The 19,661-nt window shown below is 39.8% G+C and overlaps 1 protein-coding gene and 1 pseudogene across 2 annotated transcripts in view; one reads left to right on the top strand and one right to left on the bottom strand.

Moving 5' to 3' along the window:
• SMCHD1 (structural maintenance of chromosomes flexible hinge domain containing 1) overlaps positions 1-11,429 on the bottom strand; it is a 128,727-nt gene extending 117,298 nt beyond the window's left edge. The window contains exons 1-3 of the mRNA XM_081252522.1: positions 10,879-11,429; positions 2,223-2,298; positions 1,175-1,336 (exon numbers count right to left, since the gene is read on the bottom strand). Coding sequence (XP_081108648.1) covers positions 1,175-1,336; positions 2,223-2,298; positions 10,879-11,055 — 415 coding nt within the window. The 5' untranslated portion in view covers positions 11,056-11,429. The remainder of the gene's footprint in view (positions 1-1,174; positions 1,337-2,222; positions 2,299-10,878) is intronic.
• Positions 11,430-11,911: 482 nt separating this feature from the next.
• LOC308626724 lies at positions 11,912-15,095 on the top strand (annotated as a pseudogene). The gene is made up of 3 exons: positions 11,912-12,055; positions 14,608-14,889; positions 14,926-15,095. The product of its transcript is annotated as an uncharacterized misc_RNA (transcript).
• The last annotated feature ends 4,566 nt before the right edge of the window (positions 15,096-19,661 follow it).

Below are 19,661 nucleotides of genomic sequence, written 5' to 3' on the forward strand. Positions count from 1 at the left end.
CTGTTCAAATAAATTACATTATATAAATACTGTGTAACCCCTAAAACAAATATATATTGACATGCATATTAAAGATGTTCATTACATTTTAAATAAAAAGGTAAGTTAAAAAAGTATGCATTGGGAATTCCCTGGTGGTCCAGTGGTTAGGACTCTGTGCTTTCACTGCTGAGGGCCCGGGTTCAATCCATGGTCAGGGAACTAACTAAGATCCCACAAGCCATGCGGCGCGGCCAAAAAAAAAGGATGCATCATACAAAACCATTAAAAAGGAAAAAAAAAATCAAACAATATGAAGAGGTCTGAAATGATAAACACCGAAGTGTTGGTGGTAGTTACATCTGGGTGGTAGAGATAGGGATGTTCTTTATGCTCTTTTTGCTTATCTGTGTTTTCTAATTTTCTACCAACTCTAACGCATATACAATGAAAAAAATTTTTAATAAGAAAGTTTACAGGGAGTTCCCTGGTGGCCTAGTGGCTAGGATTCCTGGCTTTCACTGCCAAGGCCCAGGTTCAATTCCTGGTTCCTGGTTGGGGAACTGAGATCCCACAAGCCACAGCACAGCCAAAAAAAAAAAAAAGAAAAAGAAAGTTTATAATGAACATCTAAATAGTATTAAACACTTTGGCAGGGTCCAGACAGAAAAGATTCTCTAAATCAACTAGCAAACAATCCAAAGGTAGGATAAAAACTGGCAAGTAGTAAAGGTGGAAGGAAATTATAAAGAAATGATAAAGAACACAAACCACTTACTTGTGCTGTTCAGCTATAAAAAATGTGCAAGGTAAAACAAATATTTTCTCAACTGCGAGAGGTGTATAGGAGGCCAGGAAGAATAAATCAGGAAAGGAGAGTGTACAGGAGATAGATGTGTAAGTACAAGACCTCTTAGGAGTTGAAAAGAAATAAAAAAAAAAAAAAAGAAAAGGAATGAATTCTCATTCTACATTAGTTTTAAAGGAGAAGTATCTTTATTATGAAGTAAGACGACTTATGTAGAAAAAGAAGTACACTGTAATGAGGAGACGAAGTAAGGACACTCACAAAAACTGATCACAGTCTGCGAATAAAGTAGAATGAGATCTTTTTTAAAGTGAAGGACTAGGACTCGTGATCAGGGGATAAAGGTCAGTGATAGTTTATCAAAATTAGTATAAATGGAATACTTACGTAAAGGATTTTGTCCTTCACTTGCATAATATTCATACATGCCACTTTTAACCAATGTGTCATAGTGAGGTAGGAAGTCAATTCGTTCTTTTGTAGCTGTTAGTAGTAACTGACTGACTGACTGTAGCAGATACAGAGTGACTCCATCTTTAACAGTTTCATCTGTAATCAAGAGGTAACATCTTAAGTGCTAAGCTAGCAACCGAAACACAGTGAATTTATAATTTTAAATATACAAACTGTTATCTATGAGATGTCTTTAAAAATTGTACAGGCAAATCCCCAAACAATGGATCCATCTTTAAATTCAGTTGTGTTGTGTTTTGTTAAGAATATCAGTGAAGGGCTTCCCTGGTGGCACAGTGGTTGAGAGTCCGCCTGCCGATGCAGGGGACACGGGTTCGTGCCCCAGTCCGGGAGGATCCCACATGCCGCGGAGCGGCTGGGCCCGTGAGCCACGGCCGCTGAGCCTGCACGTCTGGAGCCTGTGCTCCGCAAAGGGAGAGGCCACAACAGTGAGAGGCCCGCATACCGCAAAAAAAAAAAAAAAAAAAAAAAAAAAAAAAAGAATATCAGTGGAATAGGTTCAAATACTTCCACTCATCTGAAACACTCAATTCTTAAGTTAAGCTGTCACAGAAAATCAGATGAGGAACTATATTAAAGTGGTATCAATATGAATGGAGAAGAATGATTAAATCCAAAAAGGAATCAAGCATGAAAAATTGGCAAGTCTTAGAACATAACTGGGTAAAAAAAGATAATGGAAGAATCCAAGTTGGTCAGAACAATTAGCTTCTTAAGGGCCCAAGTAGAAGATCTGCAGCTAGGTGTTGTGCTGAGCAAGGTCTCATCTTCTGTAGCCATAAATGATATCAACTCTTTTCCTATAATCTTGCTTGAAAAATATGACCTCTGCACAAACTGGATGCATGTATCCCCAAAACATCACAGTTTTTTGATGCTTATCTATCCCATAAAATAGTCATTGCTCTATGATATACTAGAACATATTAAGTATAAAAGCATAAACATTAACATTGCTTACCAAAATTATCACAGGTAATTTCTTTCCTACTTGTTGTTGTAATAACAAATTTTTCTTCAGGTGAAATGTCAAGTGTCTATCCAAAATAATAGAATAAAATCAATTATTATACAAAGGAAATAAATGCACTATTCAAATTTACAAAAATATGAAAATATTGATAAGGATATTATAATCTTCTAACAGTGGTACATTTATTTGAGAAATATATCTTAATGTTTTAAAATTTTGCCTTTGCATAATTAACCACAAATCTACCTACAAATTACCTAGATTTTTCTGCTATTATATGTCACCTAGGAACACAAGTAATTAATTGAACATTTTGAAAGGGTTTAACATCAGCAGGGCTCTCTTAGACAAAAAACATATAATTTTATGTCAATATATAAGTAAACTTATTTGGAGCAAAGTATTAACATAACACTTACGTTCATATATATTAAATATTTAAATATGCAAAAACAAAAGTACTAGAAGAAAAGAGAGGTTAATATTTTATAACACTGAGGTAAGTATAGCCACACTACGCAGGGTACTGCATAAAGAATCTTTATATCTATTATAACCCCTTCCAAAAGTATAACTTTAAAAAATTAAGGCAACATAAGTTATGGGGGAAAACTACAACAGGAAACGAAGTGTTAACATCCTTACTTCTGTTTCAGGTAATGATGAACTAGTTAATCTAGACCAACCTTACACAGGAGATTACTAAAAAAATCTAGACTAATGATATTCAAGTCTTCAATACTGATACTAAAAACCCTATTGGTCACTACTGAAACTAACGGAGGCACTAACTCCTTACTCTGAACACTGACAAATTAGAGGGAAAGAACAAAGCATTTATTCTGCTTTCTTGTACCAGTTAGATTTCAGGGTAACCATATATCTCTAACTGATGAGGCGAAGTTGTTCTTTTGCCTCATCGATTAGAGAGGCAAAGAATTCCTGCTAATAAATACAGGAGGAATGGCAATCAGAATAGCACCATCAATGAATGAACCTTAAATTAAAACTTGTTTAAGGAGGAATCCTGCTGAAACCACCTGAATCCCACTAATTCAATCTTAGCATTTCTCAGAGTGGGTAAAATAGCCTTACATTATGTGCCTCCTGATGTGATGTAATACGAAGTAACAGCACCACCTGTGAAGTATTTTTTGCTTCCCTACCCCAAAGAAGCTGAACCTAAATCTTAATTATAAGCCTTTAAAAATAACTTCTAGTTTATAGGATATGTTGAGTTAGAACAAGCTAAATTACACCATAAAGGAGCACAGACAAATCCAGAATGTGGAATACGAGAGACAAACCAACTTGATTTCTTCAACAAGTCAGTGTCAGGAAAAACAAAAGACTGGGGGAAGGTACTTTGCTCAAATGCTCTAAATTTTAGAAGAATTAAGAAACATAAAAAACCAAGTTCAGGGCTTCCCTGGTGGCGCAGTGGTTGAGAGTCCGCCTGCCGATGCAGGAGACACGGGTTCGTGCCCTGGTCCGGGAGGATCCCACATGCCGCGGAGCGGCTGGGCCCGTGAGCCATGGCCGCTGAGCCTGCGCGTCCAGAGCCTGTGCTCCGCAAAGGGAGAGGCCACAACAGTGAGAGGCCCGCGTATCGCAAAAAAAAAAAAAAACAAACAACCAAGTTCAACGTAAGGACCCTGTTTTAAACAAACCAACTATAAAAAAACATTTCTGAGATAAACAAATCTGAATATGGACTGAACAATACTATTAAAAATGTTAATTTTGATGGTGTGATAACAGAAGTGCATGTTGAGTATACAGGAGTGAAGTAAACTAAGGTCTGGAATATGCTTCAAAAGGCAAAAAAGAAGCTAGCGTGGTAAATGCTTGGAAACTGTTGAATGTGGATGATTATACGTGGTTTCATTATACTATTATCTCTTTGTGTATGTTTGAAACTTTTAATGAGAAGAATTTCTAACTTAAAATATACTATTATAGGGCTTCCCTGGTGGTGCAGTGGTTGAGAATCTGCCTGCCAATGCAGGGGACATGGGTTCGAGCCCTGGTCTGGGAAGATTCCACATGCCGCAGAGCAACTGTGCCCGTGAGCCACAACTGAGCCTGCACATCTGGAGCCTGTGCTCCGCAACAAGAGAGGCCGCAATGGTGAGAGGCCCGCGCATTGCGATGAAGAGTGGCCCCCACTCGCCGCAACTAGAGAAAGCCCTCGCACAGAAACGAAGACCCAACACAGCCAAAACTAAATAATAAATAAATAAATAAAAGCCATTTCTAAAAAAAAAAAAAAAGATAGTTAAAAAATATATATATAGGGCTTCCCTGGTGGCGCAGTGGTTGGGAGTCCGCCTGCCGATGCAGGGGACGTGGGTTCGTGCCCCGGTCCGGGAGGATCCCACGTGCCACGGAGCAGCTGGGCCCGTGGGCCACAGCTGCTGGGCCTGAGCGTCCGGAGCCTGTGCTCCGCGGCGGGAGAGGCCGCGGCAGTGGGAGGCCCACGTACTGCAAAAAAAAAAAAAAAAAAAAAAAAAAATATATATATATATATATATATACACACACTATATATATATAGTATATATATATACTAGAGCCCATGCTCCACAACAAGAGAAGCCACTGCAATGAGAAGCCCACACACTGCAACGAAGAGTAGCCCCCGCTCGCCACAACTAGAGAAAGCCCGCATGCAACAACAAAGACCCAATGCAGCGCCCCCCCCCAAAAAAAACAAAAAAAAACAAAACAAAAAAACTAGAATGCGGTATCCTCTCACACTGGTCAGAATGACCATCATCAAAAAGTCTACAAATATTGATGCTGGAGAGGGTGTGAAGAGAAGGGAACCCTCCTACACTGTTGGTGGGAATGTAAACTGGTACAGCCCCTATGGAGAAGAGTATGGAGGTTCCTTTAAAAATTAAAAAGAGTTACCATAAGATCCAGCAATCCCAATCCCACTCCTGGGAATATACCTGGAAAAGACAAACTCTCTAATTCAAACAGATACACACACCCCAATGGACATTCCAGCACTATTTACCATAGCCAAGACATGGAAGCAACCTAAATGTCCATCAACAGATGAATGGATAAAGAAGATGTGGGGTGTGTGTGTGTGTACACACACACACAAAATGCAATAGTACTCAGACATAAAAAAGAATGAAATAATGCTTGTTTGCAGCAACATGGATGGACCTAGAGATTATCATACGAAGTGAAGTAAGTCAGACAGAGAAAGACAAATATCATATATCACTTACATGTGGAATCTAAAAAAAAAGATACAAATGAACTTATTTACAAAACAGAAACAGACTCACAAACATAGGAAACAAACCTGGGGTTACCAAAGGGAAAAGCAGGGCAGGGGAGATAAATTAGGAGTTTGGGATTAACAGATACACACTACTAGGGAATTCCCTGGCAGTCCAGTGGTTAAGATTCGGCGCTTTCACTGTGGTGGCCCAGGTTCAATCCCTGGTTAGGGAACTACCCGCAAGACGCATAGCCCCAAAAAAAAACAAAAAAAAAAACAACAAAAAACAGATACACACTACTGTATATAAAATAAACAAAAAGAACCTACTGTATAGCACAGGGAACTATATTCAATATCTTGTAATAACCTACAATGGAAAAGAATCTAAAAAAGTGTGTGTGTGTGTATGTATATATGAGTCAGTTTGCTCTACACCTGAAACTAACATTGTAAATCAACTATACTTCAATTTTTTAAAAAGTTCTACTAAAAAGACAGCTATATTTTGAAGGATAAAAAAATAAAATATAGGCCTCCATATAGGGAAGGTGGATCTTACACATTTCGGATAGGCCCGAAAGTCAGTACAACCATATTGAAAAGCAATTTGGTATACTTTAGTAAAATTAAAAATACTCATATCCTATGCAATTCCACCCAAGAGAAATGAAGCTATAGACATAAACTGATGGGGAAAAAATTCTATTTGTTTACAGAAATAAAAATTGTCTCCACAGATCTTAGGCTTTTGTATAATCAAGACAGTCTTTATTTCTCAGTTCTTTACTACTTTATTTCTACAATGTCCTAACTGTTAGATCATGTGGTTACATATCCTGTAGAAAAAAATACATATTTTTATAATTAAATTGAATTTTTAAGATCTATGTACATCTGAAAAGTATTTATATATTTCATAAATCTCTCCATAGCTTTATTATTCAATTAAGATACATAAGCTATTTTTTGTCTTATCTATAATCCTTTATAAAAATTATTTCTCAAATTCATAACTTCTCTAAATATTTTATAGCTCTGGTATTCAACAAACATAAATTAAATATTTTTACATTATTCATTATGCTTTTATTCAAGATGTCATACTCTTCTCTCTCCAATTTTTGGTCTAAAAATCTATGTTATCAGACGTAAACTAAAGACTTTCGTATATTTGTACTCACCTGGCCTTGAATACAGATGCATTTCCTCTGCCTTTCTCTATAGGTAAGCAGGGTGACATTCTATTTGGGCAAGAGTCGTGACTGGGCTTTTTCATTTTTATAAGAGCACTTCAATTCCACCTTTTTCTGGATTAATGTTAAAGCATATGGATCTTCCCAAGTACCAGCCCTACATGTCTTTAGGTTAGCTTCAAAGTATCTGTTGCCCAACTTCTCTCAAAAGCCAATTTTAAGAAATATTTATGAAGGGCTAACCAACTTGTAGTCCATAAAATCCTGAATACTTTAAACTTCATCAATGGATTAGGTCACTCAGAAGTTATATAGTTCAATGCATCTCTCTGAACAAAAAACTAGCCTTTAATGATGTGCTTTGGTATTATATCCAATTGCTCTGTCCCTGAACCATACCAAAACCAGGAACACCCACACTGCACTTGGGTGAGAAATCTCTACAAAAGTTTGGGTGGTAACTGCTTAAAGCAGGCTGCAATACCCTAAACAACACATAGCTGTACCTTGCATTAAAAGACAAGATAAGAAGAGCCTCTCCTATCTCTAAGAATGTTGTCCATTTTATCAGGATTTGTGAGGAATCTAGGGAGAAATTTTTCTCAAATCAAAGGTTTGCATCATTAGCAGCTGGAACGTTTTTATTTTATAGACATTGTGGATTCTGTATCAATTACCTTTCCTTCTTTGTTTGGATGCCCAAGAAACTCAAAGTTGATTTCATGGCTCAGCACTGGTATATACTTTAATCAAATGAACTTCCATTTATTAGTTCTCCTCAGGTTACTATTCTACTCTTTCCTACATCTACCTTCTTTTACCTTTTTTCATCTTTTGGAATTTTTAACGTAATATACCTTATGTACAAATTTTTTTGAAGGAACAGATTGATTCATTTAACTAACAGCTATAAACCAACTATTAGGTAAGGTTCCTACCCTCAAGAAGCAGAGACTATTTTTTAAGTATGATGGTATAACAAGTGCTATAGAAGGGTGACAAGGAATAGTGGAACCACACAAGAGAAGAAGTAGGCATTTCCTCAAAATTAGGGGTGGAGAGGAGGGTTTGCACATATGGGACTTAATGCCTGGGCATATTAAGAACTAGCCAAATAAGTTATTTTCTAATCTTTGATTCTGCAAGGTCACAAGGGCTCAAGTGAGTCAATAACTGCTTATCACAGGTGTAAGGGCTTCTGCCAAATCCACCTTTTCCTCTTCCTTCCTCTTGATTGCTCCTCTTTTCTACAAAGTGCGCTTTCCCCAAATAACAGTTTAGGACCCATAATACTTTCTAGCACTACAAACACTTATTAGTTTGTTTTCAGTTTTAATGAAAAACTTTAATTTAGTGCACTATCTGCCTCTTTGCCTAAAAAGGAAAATGAAGGCTTTAGTGGACATTGTGGATATTGTTTTAAAAAAATACAAGATTTAGAATCAAACAGACCTAGATTCCAATCCCAGTTTCATTGCTCATGAACTGTATAAACTCAGACTTCATTCAGTAACTTATTTCAGTTCTTCAAGTCTGTAATGGGGACAAAGTTATGGGATTAGGTGGCATAATCTAATGATGTTTTAAACTCTCAAAAAAAAAAAAGTTAGCTTTCCTTTTTTTACTAGTTCTTCCCTCCCACTTCTAATCAAATTTAACCTTCTCTGTTCCAGCAGGAAAAAGTGGGAAGGAGAGGAAGAGAATTAGTCAAAGAAAATATTTTCCTTGTTAAAATATTGAAGGAATGGAATGAATATATCTGTTCCCTGTAACACAGAACATCATTTGAGGCTGAGTGGAATAACAAAAAGAACTTGACTTCTGGGTTTGAATTCTAATTTTTGTACTATCTGTTTGACTTAAGTGAGTCACCATCTCCAAAAGTGAGTTTCCACTTCCGTAATAAGAGGTTAATACACTTCCCCTATATATGTAGCAGACTTACTGACTCTTCTCACATGGGAGAATTATTTCTAGAAGGAGGGTAGATTAGTACAACCTTTCTGAAAAACAATTTAAAAATACGTATCAAGAGCTTTAAAAATATTCCTGACCTTTGATCCAGGAATTTCACTTCTAAGATTCTAAACCAAAGAAAAATAAAGACATAAAAGACTATGCATATGAGGGGAAAGAATTTTAAAAAGAATATATATATATATATATGTAACTGAATCACTGTGCTGTACACCTGAAACTAACATGACATTGTAAATCAACTATACTTCAATGTTTTTAAAAAAGAAGGAAAAAAAAAAGTTTAAACTAAAAAATAAAAAAATAAATCTCCAAAAAAAGACTATGCATTCAAACATGTTTATCATGGCATTGCTTAAAATTGAAAGTAATGTAAATGTCAACAAAAAAGAGAGATCTGGTTATGTAAACAGTGGTACAAAACAGACCACTTCGATTATGAAGACTTGCATTAAAACAGAAAAATACTGACAATATTAAGTGAAAAAAATGGACTATAGACATGCATTATGGTTATTTAAAAATGGGGGGGGTGAGGGGCTTCCCTGGTGGTGCAGTGGTTAGGAATCTGCCTGCCAATGCAGGGGACACGGGTTCGAGCCCTGGTCCGGGAAGATCCCACATGCCGCGGAGCAAGTAAACCCGTGTGCCACAACTACTGAGCCTGAGCACCTAGAGCCCATGCTCCGCAACGAGAGAGGCCACAGCAATGAGAAGCCCGCGGGCACCGCAACGAAGAGTAGCCCCTGCTTGCCCAGAGAACCAATGCAGCCAAAAATAAATAAATTAAAATAAATAAATTAAAAATGGGGGGTGAGGGTAAGGATACAAAGAAATAACTCCAAGTGCTAACAGTGGTTATAAATTTCACAGTGAGTGAAAGGTTTACTTTTTTCCCTCTGGTTCCTTATATTCTTTAATGTGCTAATAGTTTAAAATCATTTTTATATGTCATGACTTTAAATCATTTACATATAATCAATATAAATATTTTATATAATCAACTACAAAAATAATAAACATGAAGAGTTTCCTTTCCCTGATGAATATAAAACATTCATCCAAAAAAAAGAGCATTCATTCATTCACTTTTCAAAGACATGGGAATCTGCTATATCCATACACAGAATGAACTTTTGAGTTTATAAAATTTTGTCTCCATTCTAATTTGGCCATTTACTATGTGCCAGGCACAATTCCAGACGCTGGGAATACAGAACAAATCAAAGTCCTTCCTCTCAAGTCGTTTTTTCCCCTGAGTCTTGATTTCAATTATTTCAGCAACTAGTATACAGAGTTAATAGCACTAAAAACATCAGCCTGCTCAAGTTAAAACACTGCTTCACACCAAGTCCTTTTTCCTTGGAAGCTAAGTGTTCTCTATCGCTTAAAAAGAGCCCCAAGTGGTTAATGCAGCTCACGACAATACCCCTTCTTTAAAGCTTGAGCACCAGCAACACCTCAGATCTAGAAAAGACTTCCCAGTTTAAAGTAGGACTTTGCCTACATAGTCATTAACTTTTAAAGCAAACTAGTACAGGGAGTATATAGGTCCTGTGGTATTCCGCAGATACCCTCGGACACCATTTGAGTGGTTCAGGAACTCCCAGGGGGCTGGGGCGGGGGCTGCAGGAAACCAGAAGGGCAGCTCCACCTGCGAAGCTCTCTAGGTCAAGTGCTTCCACTACGGAAGGACCCCGCCAGGGCGGGCCTGCAAGCCTTCTTGACAGAACGACCCAGGAAATTACTGCATCACTGAACGAACCTGTGGAAAATCGACTCCAGGAATTTAACAACTTCTATCACAACACTCCTAACAGAGCCATCGGGGAGAACTCCGCTCTCTTCTTTAAAAAACAAAACAGAAGTTCCACCCGAAAGAGAAACAAGTGGCTTTCCCGACTGGAAGAAGAGCTGCACGGCCCCAGAGTGCTAAGGTCGCCCCGGGCCCATGAAACCCGCGGTACCAAAGCCCGGGCGGCGCGACTCCCGGTACAGGGCCGGGGCAGAGGGAGGCCCACCGACCGCCGGCTCCGCACTCCAAGGCCGGCGCCCGGACCGGCCCCAGGCTTCCCCGCCCCCCTCGGGCATGGCGGGCACCCTGGAGGGAGAAGCCGAAGCCGCAGGACCGGGGCCGGGTGACAGGTTTATTGCCCCCGGTGAGCAACTTGGGCTTCTCGTCACCCTCACAACCTCAACTCTACCCGCGCATACCTCCTTAGCGTACCTGACACACTGAGGCGCGGAACGCCGCGAAGTCCGAGCGCTCCGTGACTTGCAGCGCCCGGTCCCCGAGCTCCGACTCCTTCTCGCGCCGGTCAAACAAGTACACCGTCTTGTAGCCGTCGCCTCCGCCGCCCTCTCCGGTCTCCACCGAGGGCCCGCCGCCGCCCGCCGCTGCCATATTGGGGAAGAGGAGAGAAAACAGCAGCGCCGGCCTCTGCGGCCGTCGCGCTAAACGCCGAGGTACGGGCTCCGCGCGGCGCCTTCAGCTCCAGCCCCCGGGTCGGCACAAGGCCTCTACCCCGGCGCACTCAGCTCCTCCCTCGGCGGCGGCGGCGGCGACCGACCAACCGCAGGCGCGAGGATCACCCGGGAACCGATTCGAACGAGCTCCTACCCGTACACCACGTCACTTCCGCGGCCCGCCGCTCCCGCAGAGGAGGGGGCGCGCGGCGCGCTCCTCGCAAGGCCGGATCCCGCGCCCGCTGCCGCCCAGGGGAGGTCGCAGCGTTCCCCGCAACCAGGCCCGCCGCCTGTAGCTGTGGCGCAGGAGAAAGAGGGGCCGCCGGCGGCGCGCAGGAGGCGGGGCGAATCCAGCAGGCCATGCGGGCTGAGGCGGGACTAAGGAGCCCGCTGCCCGGGGCCCGCCCTTTTCGCCTTCGCGAAGTTGGAGGGGAGCGCGGTCCCTAGCGGGCGGCGGCGCTCTGAGGGAACAACCCGGTATCCGAGGCGAGCGGCGGGGGCAGTCTTCCGAAGGACTGTTTTCTCCCGGCCCAGAGGGTCCTGGTACCTTCCCGCCTCTCCATAACCCCGACCGAGCCTATCCGGCTTCGAGCTCCTGGCCCCGCGGCAACGGCTGCGAGCTCAGGACCAGGTCGCGTGAATGCGGCGGTGGGAAGCGCCAGGCCCGCGGGCCTCGCGGTGTGGACCGGCCCCCGCCACGAGCACGTGGGTCCCCACGCGGAAAAAAACGACGCCGAGACACCCTGAGCCGCTTTTTCAGTCCCATTTCCTAGTGGTTGTGTGTGGGCCGCGGCATGGACCTCCGAGACAAAGCGGGGCCCGGAGAACCTCCCCACCGAGGTTCTGTGACGTCACCGCGGCTTCCAAGGGTCCCGGCGACCATATCTGCCCGGTGTACATGCCTACCCAATGCCGCCGCCACCACGCGTCTGGGAATCGTTCACAAGCACCCCTGTGCCATAGAGTTGTTAGGAATAAGTTAAATAATGTTCGCAATGGGCTTTTTTTTATTACAGGAGGTTCTATTAATCTATTTTATACATATTAGTGTATACATGTCAATCCCAATCTCCCAATTCATCCCACCACCACCCCCGCGCCACCCCTCGCATTTCCCCCCTTGGTGTCCATATGTTTGTTCTTTACATCTGCCTTGCAAACCGGCTCATCTGTACCATTTTTCTAAATTGCACATATATGCGTTAATATACGATATTTGTTTTTCTGACTTCACTCCGTATGACAGTCTCTAGGTCCATCCACGTCTCTACAAATGACCCAATTTTGTTCCTTTTTATGGCTGATTAATATTCCATTGTATATGTATGCCACATCTTTATCCATTCATTTTTCGATGGACACTTAGGTTGCTTCCATGACGTGGTTATTGTAAATAGTGCTGCAATGAACATTGGGGTGCATGTCTCTTTTTGAATTATGGTTTTCTCCGGGTGTATGCCCAATAGTGAGATTGCTGGGTGTATGGTAGTTCTATTTTTAGTTTTTTTTTTTTTTTTTTTGCGGTATGCGGGCCTCTCACTGTTGTGGCCTCTCCCGTTGCGGAGCACAGGCTCCGGATGCGCAGGCTCAGCGGCCATGGCTCACAGGCCCAGCCACTCCGCGGCATATGGGATCCTCCCGGACCGGGGCACGAACCCGTATCCCCTGCATCGGCAGGCGGACTCTCAACCACTGCGCCACCAGGGAGGCCCTATTTTTAGTTTTTTAAGGAACCTCCATACTGTTCTCCACAGTGGCTGTATCCATTTACATCCCCACCAAACAGTGCAAGAGGGCTCCCTTTTCTCCACACCCTCTCCAGCATTTGTTGTTTGTAGATTTTCTGATGATGCCCATTCTGACCAGTGTGAGGTGATACCTCATTATAGTTCTGATTTGCATTTCTCTAATAATTAGTGATGTTGAGCAGCTTTTCATGTGATGCACATGCCTCCCCTCCGCCACCGCCAACACGCGGCTGAGAATCGTGCACGAGCACGCCTATGCCACAGAGTTGTTAGGAATAAGTTAAACGTTGTTCGCAAAGGACTTCACATGCACTACGCTTTCGGTAACAGCCTTTATTGCGCCTCATTAAATAAATATCCTTATCCTGGCCTGTAGTGCCCTAACTCAACAACAAAGAATATTGTCATTGTTAGACGACTAGGTTTAGTCATTTACTCTCCAGGTCTTAAAATATTTAGTGAATATTTTGTGCTTGAGAGTGACACGTAAATTCATTAAGACTGGGGGATTTTTTTGATTCTTCAAAAGTTTGGGTGATAAAGTATATTTTCTGTTTTACTAGGTTTGCCAAAACCTTCATGGTTAATTACATGGATAGACTAATCATTGGTGTATGTTAGAAACCTAGATTTGTTTGTCCAAATAAAGATGCTCCAGAATTGTAGGGTGTGTGTGTGTGTGTGTGTGTGTGTGTGTGTGTGTGTGTTTGGATAGACATATAAGGTATTAAAGGTGGAACACACAGTTGGAACAAAAGTGTGAAGGCATGTGTTTGGGAGGAGCATAAATAATAAGGGCTGGAAGTGGGGAGAATGGAACAGTAGATGGTGGAAGATAAAACTGGGAAGCGGCCAGATGTGGCCAAATGCCATTCATGTTCCTGAAGGGAGATATGAGGGAAAGCTGAGACCAAAGTAACCCCGACTCCTATGGGATTTCTTTGACCTCTCACATTTTACCTTACAAATTCAAGTGAACTTTTTGTTATAGTCCGTTATACAATGGTGTTTGATTTAAATGACAAAGAAAAAGTTTTTCATATCTTAATGAGTGAAATGAATTGACTATTTCATCAAATTGGGACTAGAGCTAGAAGTTCATCATCAGGACAATTTCTCTTTTCTCTATAATACTAAATTATGCAAATGCATGGGTACAAACAGAAACTCTTTGTATGTCTTTAGAAGAGATTTAAAGATAATCTCACTGAGGAGAGATCCAAAATGCTGCCAGAGAAGTGTACTACAATATTACAGGCAACTATTGGTGGAAACACAGATATGTATCTTCTTGAGCGGTCAACTCTGAATCACTGTCTTCTGTGGCAGTTTGGCAGTCTGAAACATTTGCCAGTCAACTTTTGTTCTCAGAGAGATACTCCCCAGATAACTTTTTCAGCAAAGAAAGATGATGTTTGTTTTTTGTTTTTTTTTAATTAAAGTATAGTTAATTTACAATGTTGTGTTAGTTTTAGGTGTAAGCAAAGTTATTCAGTTATACATATTGATATATATATATTCTTTTTCAGATTTTTTTCATTATAGGTTATTTCAAGATATTGAATATAGTTCTCCGTGGTTTTTTTTATCGATGATGTTTCTTCTTTAATTTTCATCACAAATAAATAAGAGTTTGAAATGACCCAATGCCACAATTAGTTCTCTTTAAAAGACTAATAATTTTTCTTTTCATTAGCCATCTTATCGTATAGAGTATAAATATTTAAGTATCCCTGTATCAGTTATCTCTTGCTGCAAAACAACATACCCCCAAACTTAGTGGCCTCTTGTACAACTCCTCACGGCCCTCCTCCTGGGAGAGAGTGAATAACAGCTCTTCAACTCCACAATTTAAAAACTCCTCCAATAAAACTGTGTTGCAAAAAATGGGAAAGAAACAGAATAGAAAAGAGTAAAATGAGTCAAAGAGGTAGAGCCTGAAGGTTTTGTGATGGAAGAAATATTGGACTGATGTGTAGTGAATGGGAAGGTGGTGTATATCCTTCAGCGGAAGAGATTTACAGGTGCTAACAATACTTGAAAACTGGAAGAAAATTCAGATTGTTCAAAGTTAAAGTATTTCTTAATTCTGAAAAAGCTGGTAAAGAAAAAGATGGCACAAAAGCAAAATCTTTATCTGACAGTGAATCTGATGACAGGAAATCAAAGAAGAAAAGAGATTCTGCTTTGCCAAGATGCTTTGCCAGTGGTCTTGATCCTGAGCAAATAACTGTGTTACACACAGCAGTGGATGATTAATATTTCTCATGAAATGGAAAGATGCAGATGAAGCAGACTCAGTGCTGTAGAAGAGGCAAACATGAAGTGTTGTCAAATTTTAATTGCTTTTTACAAAGGGAGACAAACTTGGCATTCTTGTCTAGAAGATGATCAATAATTGTTTACATACATATAAAAATCTGGTCTTGGTTTATGACTTATTAGTATGAAAAATAACTACATTCTAATGAAAATCAAGTTTGATGTGTTCATTTTGAGTAGTATTAAGGGAATTGTTGAGTTGTTCCTGTTTTTATTTTTTTTCTATCAAAAGCACTGGTTACTCTGAATAAATAAAACTTTCTGTAGTTGCTTCATTTATCAGAACAGAACGTTTGATACCATGGTTTATTATTTTCTCTGCATTAGAGAACAGCTTTTCTAAAATGTTAGAAAAAATTTCCATAGTCATTACTCAATCAGAATTTACATTTATTATTTTTAAACTATAATGCCCAAGGACCATGCTGGGTTTATTTGTTTTTGTCTGTATACATAAATACATACGTAAATGCTTGTTTTGGGGTTTTGGGTTTTTTTGTTTTTTTTTTTTACATTCACCAAAACAAAAAAGACATTTTTTCACAACCATGAGTAAGTCCGTGTTGTTTCTGGGATGCCATCATTCTGAGCAACCTAGGAAATAGATCACCTCAAACTAAACTGAAAATTTTCCTGAAGCCATAACCTTTCAAATCAAATAGATGTCCCTAACACCATACACAAAAATAAACTCAAAATGGATTCGAGACCTAAATGTAAGATCAGACACTATAAAACTCTTAGAGGAAAACATAGGAAGAACACTCTTTGACATAAATCACAGCAAGATCTTTTTTGATCCACCTCCTAGAGTAATGGAAATAAAAACAAAAATAAACAAATGGGACCTAATGAAACTTAAAAGCTTTTGCACAGCAAAGGAAACCATAAACAAGACGAAAGGACAACCCTCAGAATGGGAGAAGATATTTGCAAACGAATCAACGGACAAAGGATTAATCTCCAAAATATATAAACAGCTCATGCAGCTCAATATTAAAGAAACAAACAACCCAATCCCCAAATGGGCAGAAGACCTAAATAAACATTTCTCCAAAGAAGACATACAGATGGCCAAGAAGCACATGAAAAGCTGTTCAACATCACTAATTATTAGAGAAATGCACATCAAAACTACAATGAGGTATCACCTCACACCAGTTAGAATGGGCATCATCAGAAAATCTACAAACAACAAATGCTGGAGAGGGTGTGGAGAAAAGGGAACCCTCTTGCACTGTTGGTGGGAATGTAAATTGATACAGCCACTATGGAGAACAGTATGGAGGTTCCTTAAAAAACTAAAAATAGAATTACCATATGATCCAGCAATCCCACTCCTGGGCATATACCCAGAGAAAACCATAATGCAAAAAGACACATGGCCCCAGTGTTCATTGCAGCACTATTTACAATAGCCAGGTCATGGAAGCAACCTAAATGCTCATTGAGAGACGAATGGATAAAGATGTGGTACATATATACAATGGAATATTACTCAGCCATAAAAAGGAATGAAATTGAGTCATTTGTTGAGACGTGGATGGATCTAGAGACTGTCATACAGAGTGAAGTAAGTCAGAAAGAGAAAAACAAATATTGTATGTTAACGCATACATGTGGAACCTAGAAAAATGGTACAGATGAACCGGTTTGCAGGGCAGAAGTTGAGACACAGATGTAGAGAACAAACACATGGACATCAAGGGGGGAAAACCGCGGTGGGGTGGGGATGGTGGTGTGCTGAATTGGGCGATTGGGATTGACATGTATACACTGATGTGTATAAAATTGATGACTAATAAGAACCTGCAGTATAAACAAACAAACAAACAAAAAACAACTAATACTAAATTTTCTTTGGGTTATTTGTATGGAAATATGTTAATATAAATATTTCAGACATTACATGAAATTTCTAAAAATCTTATATGTTCTGGTATAATGTTATAAGTCATAATTCTAGTTATTACTTTAAAATGTATATCTCAGAAATAACTAAATTTCCTTGTCAATTGCATTATTATGAACTTTCATCAAATCTTTAACCGTGGTCATTTTTAAGTCTTTTGTCATTTGCAGACAGTTCTGGGTGTACTCTGATGCTTTTGCAAATATATTCCTATAAAAGGGTTTCATCTTCAAGGAATTCACGGAAACGACTCTGACAAGTACAGGTTTCTGGTAACTGACTATACTGCTGAACTGAATGAATAAGCATTTTCAGAACTCTAATGGAAAACTGATGAATTCATGAAAGTGCTAACAAATGATCAAGATGAAAAAAATTAATTACATGGGACTGAGTGAACTGATGAGAATGATTATAGTTTCTGTGACTTTGAATCAAAAAAAAAATCCCACAAGGACTCAGAGGCAAAAAATATACAAATCAATTTTCACTGCAAAGTAAAGGAGCTGTTGCAGTGGAGGATTACTGGACTGAATGTCAATATAATGACATAGTATAAGTGTGTTTCGTGTTTGGAAATTGCAATCATTGTTGCTTTTGTCGTGGTCATCCATTTACAATGCTTGGTGTCAGTTTATTTATCTCTTGTAAAAATAAAATACAGTGTGTGTGTGTGAAAAAAAATTATGCATACTTATGGAAAGGAAACAAGCCTTTCCTAAAAGAATATGTTGGTTGAAATGAGGGTCCACCAAAGGTGATGAAACCAAAAAAAAAAAAAAACCTGAAATAGATGATTCTGTAATTAGTTGGTCAATTTAAATATAAACAATTTAAATTGGATAATTTAAATATAATGTAAGCAATTTAAATTGGACAATTTAAAGCAGTCTTATCAGAATTCCTATCTATATCTATAGTCATATAAATGCAACAGTTTATTTGCAAAACTCCCTGAAAGGAAAAATTTTATCACTACCAACAACCTCCCCACTGCTTAGGAAACTAAACAAATACTGGTGTGTTTAATTAGCCAAACAAGGCTTTAATGGGCATTTAAAGTTCCTTCTAGAGAACCATTCCTTTATGAAAATTTGAAATCCTTATGTTACGTTAACTAAAAGATCATGAGTCATGGACTGTCTGTTTGCTCATGAAACTAATCAGATTATTAGAGATGTTGGACCCAGTAGGATAAATGAGTGACAAACTTTTGCAATCTCAACTAGCCATCTGCATGTTTTTTCTTTACCCAACCATTCCTTACATGTAGGCTCTTTCTTTTCAGTATATGTGTTACTGGTTCAGCAGAAATCAGGAAGAACTAACTTTGTATTAATCAGAATGTTATCCAACTGTATATTGCTTATTATATTGTAAATATTGGAGGACAGTGGTCAGTAAATAGTTTCACATAAAAAAAAAACTTAGTACAATAGCTTCAAGTAGGAAACATTTATTTGCTCAGGTTTCTGTAACTTGGGCTGAGCAAGAACTTGGGCAGTTCTGCTGTGCTCACTTAAGATCACAAGCAGCAGTCACCTGGCAGCTTGACTGGGGCTGCATGGTCCGTGATGGTCTCACTCACATGGCTGGCAGGTAGCGGAGGCTGTTGAGAAGTGAAGCTCATGTTCCTCTATTAGGCATCTCTAATAGGATTGCTTGGTTTCCTACTTAGCTGTCACAGAACTTCAACAGAAAAAGCTCCAATATGCAAATGCCTATCAAAGTTCCACTTGCATCACGTTTACTGATCTCATTGACCAAAACCAGTCACATGGTCAAGCCCCTGAGTGGTTCCCTCCCATAACAAAGGGAAGCTTACAGAAATCCCTGCTGATCTGGAGGATAGCAATGCTATATGTGTACTGTGATGAAACCAGTTTGAAAAAGTATTACAGATATAACATAGTTGGCAGAAAGTAGGCGGGGGGGAAGAAATCTTGTTAAGATTTGCTGATGAGACTAAATTCCCCCAAAATAAAAATAAAGAGCATGGAAAGTGAGTTTTTAAATACTCCTATTTTCTCAAATTTATTTTTTAAGTATATTTCTTTCTGAAAATGTAAGGACAATTTTAGTGACGTGAGTTCAGACTTTGCAAGCTAAAACACTTACTTTCTGTAATACAGTTTATGACTCTGAACCCCAATCTACCAGACTGGTAGAGAACATTTAGGGGCTCCTTCTGTTTCCAGTTTTTTTGTTTGTTTGGCTGCTCCACAGGGCATGTGGGATCTTAGTTCCCCATCCAGAGGTCAAACCTGTGCCCCGGCAGTGGAAGCGCAGAGTCTTAACCACTAGACTGCCAGGGAAGTCCCTGTTTCCAGTTTTAACAAGTTCCAAGCTCTGGGTGGTGGCGGAAGAGGCTCACCCTTGTCTATATACCCTCTTTAGATCTGGTGGCTTCCTGTTGCTTTTGTGCCACTTGGGATGGGGGAATCACTTGCAAGCCTTCTTTTGATCCTAACTCCCTAAATGTACTGTATAACTATTTAGGGAAGTAGGGAGGACCATCTCTTCCTACCAGCCTAAAGGAATCTTTTTTAATCTGGAGAAAAT

This window comes from Mesoplodon bidens (genome assembly GCF_964165515.1).
Source record: "Mesoplodon bidens genome assembly, chromosome: 13".
NCBI lineage: Eukaryota > Metazoa > Chordata > Mammalia > Artiodactyla > Ziphiidae > Mesoplodon > Mesoplodon bidens.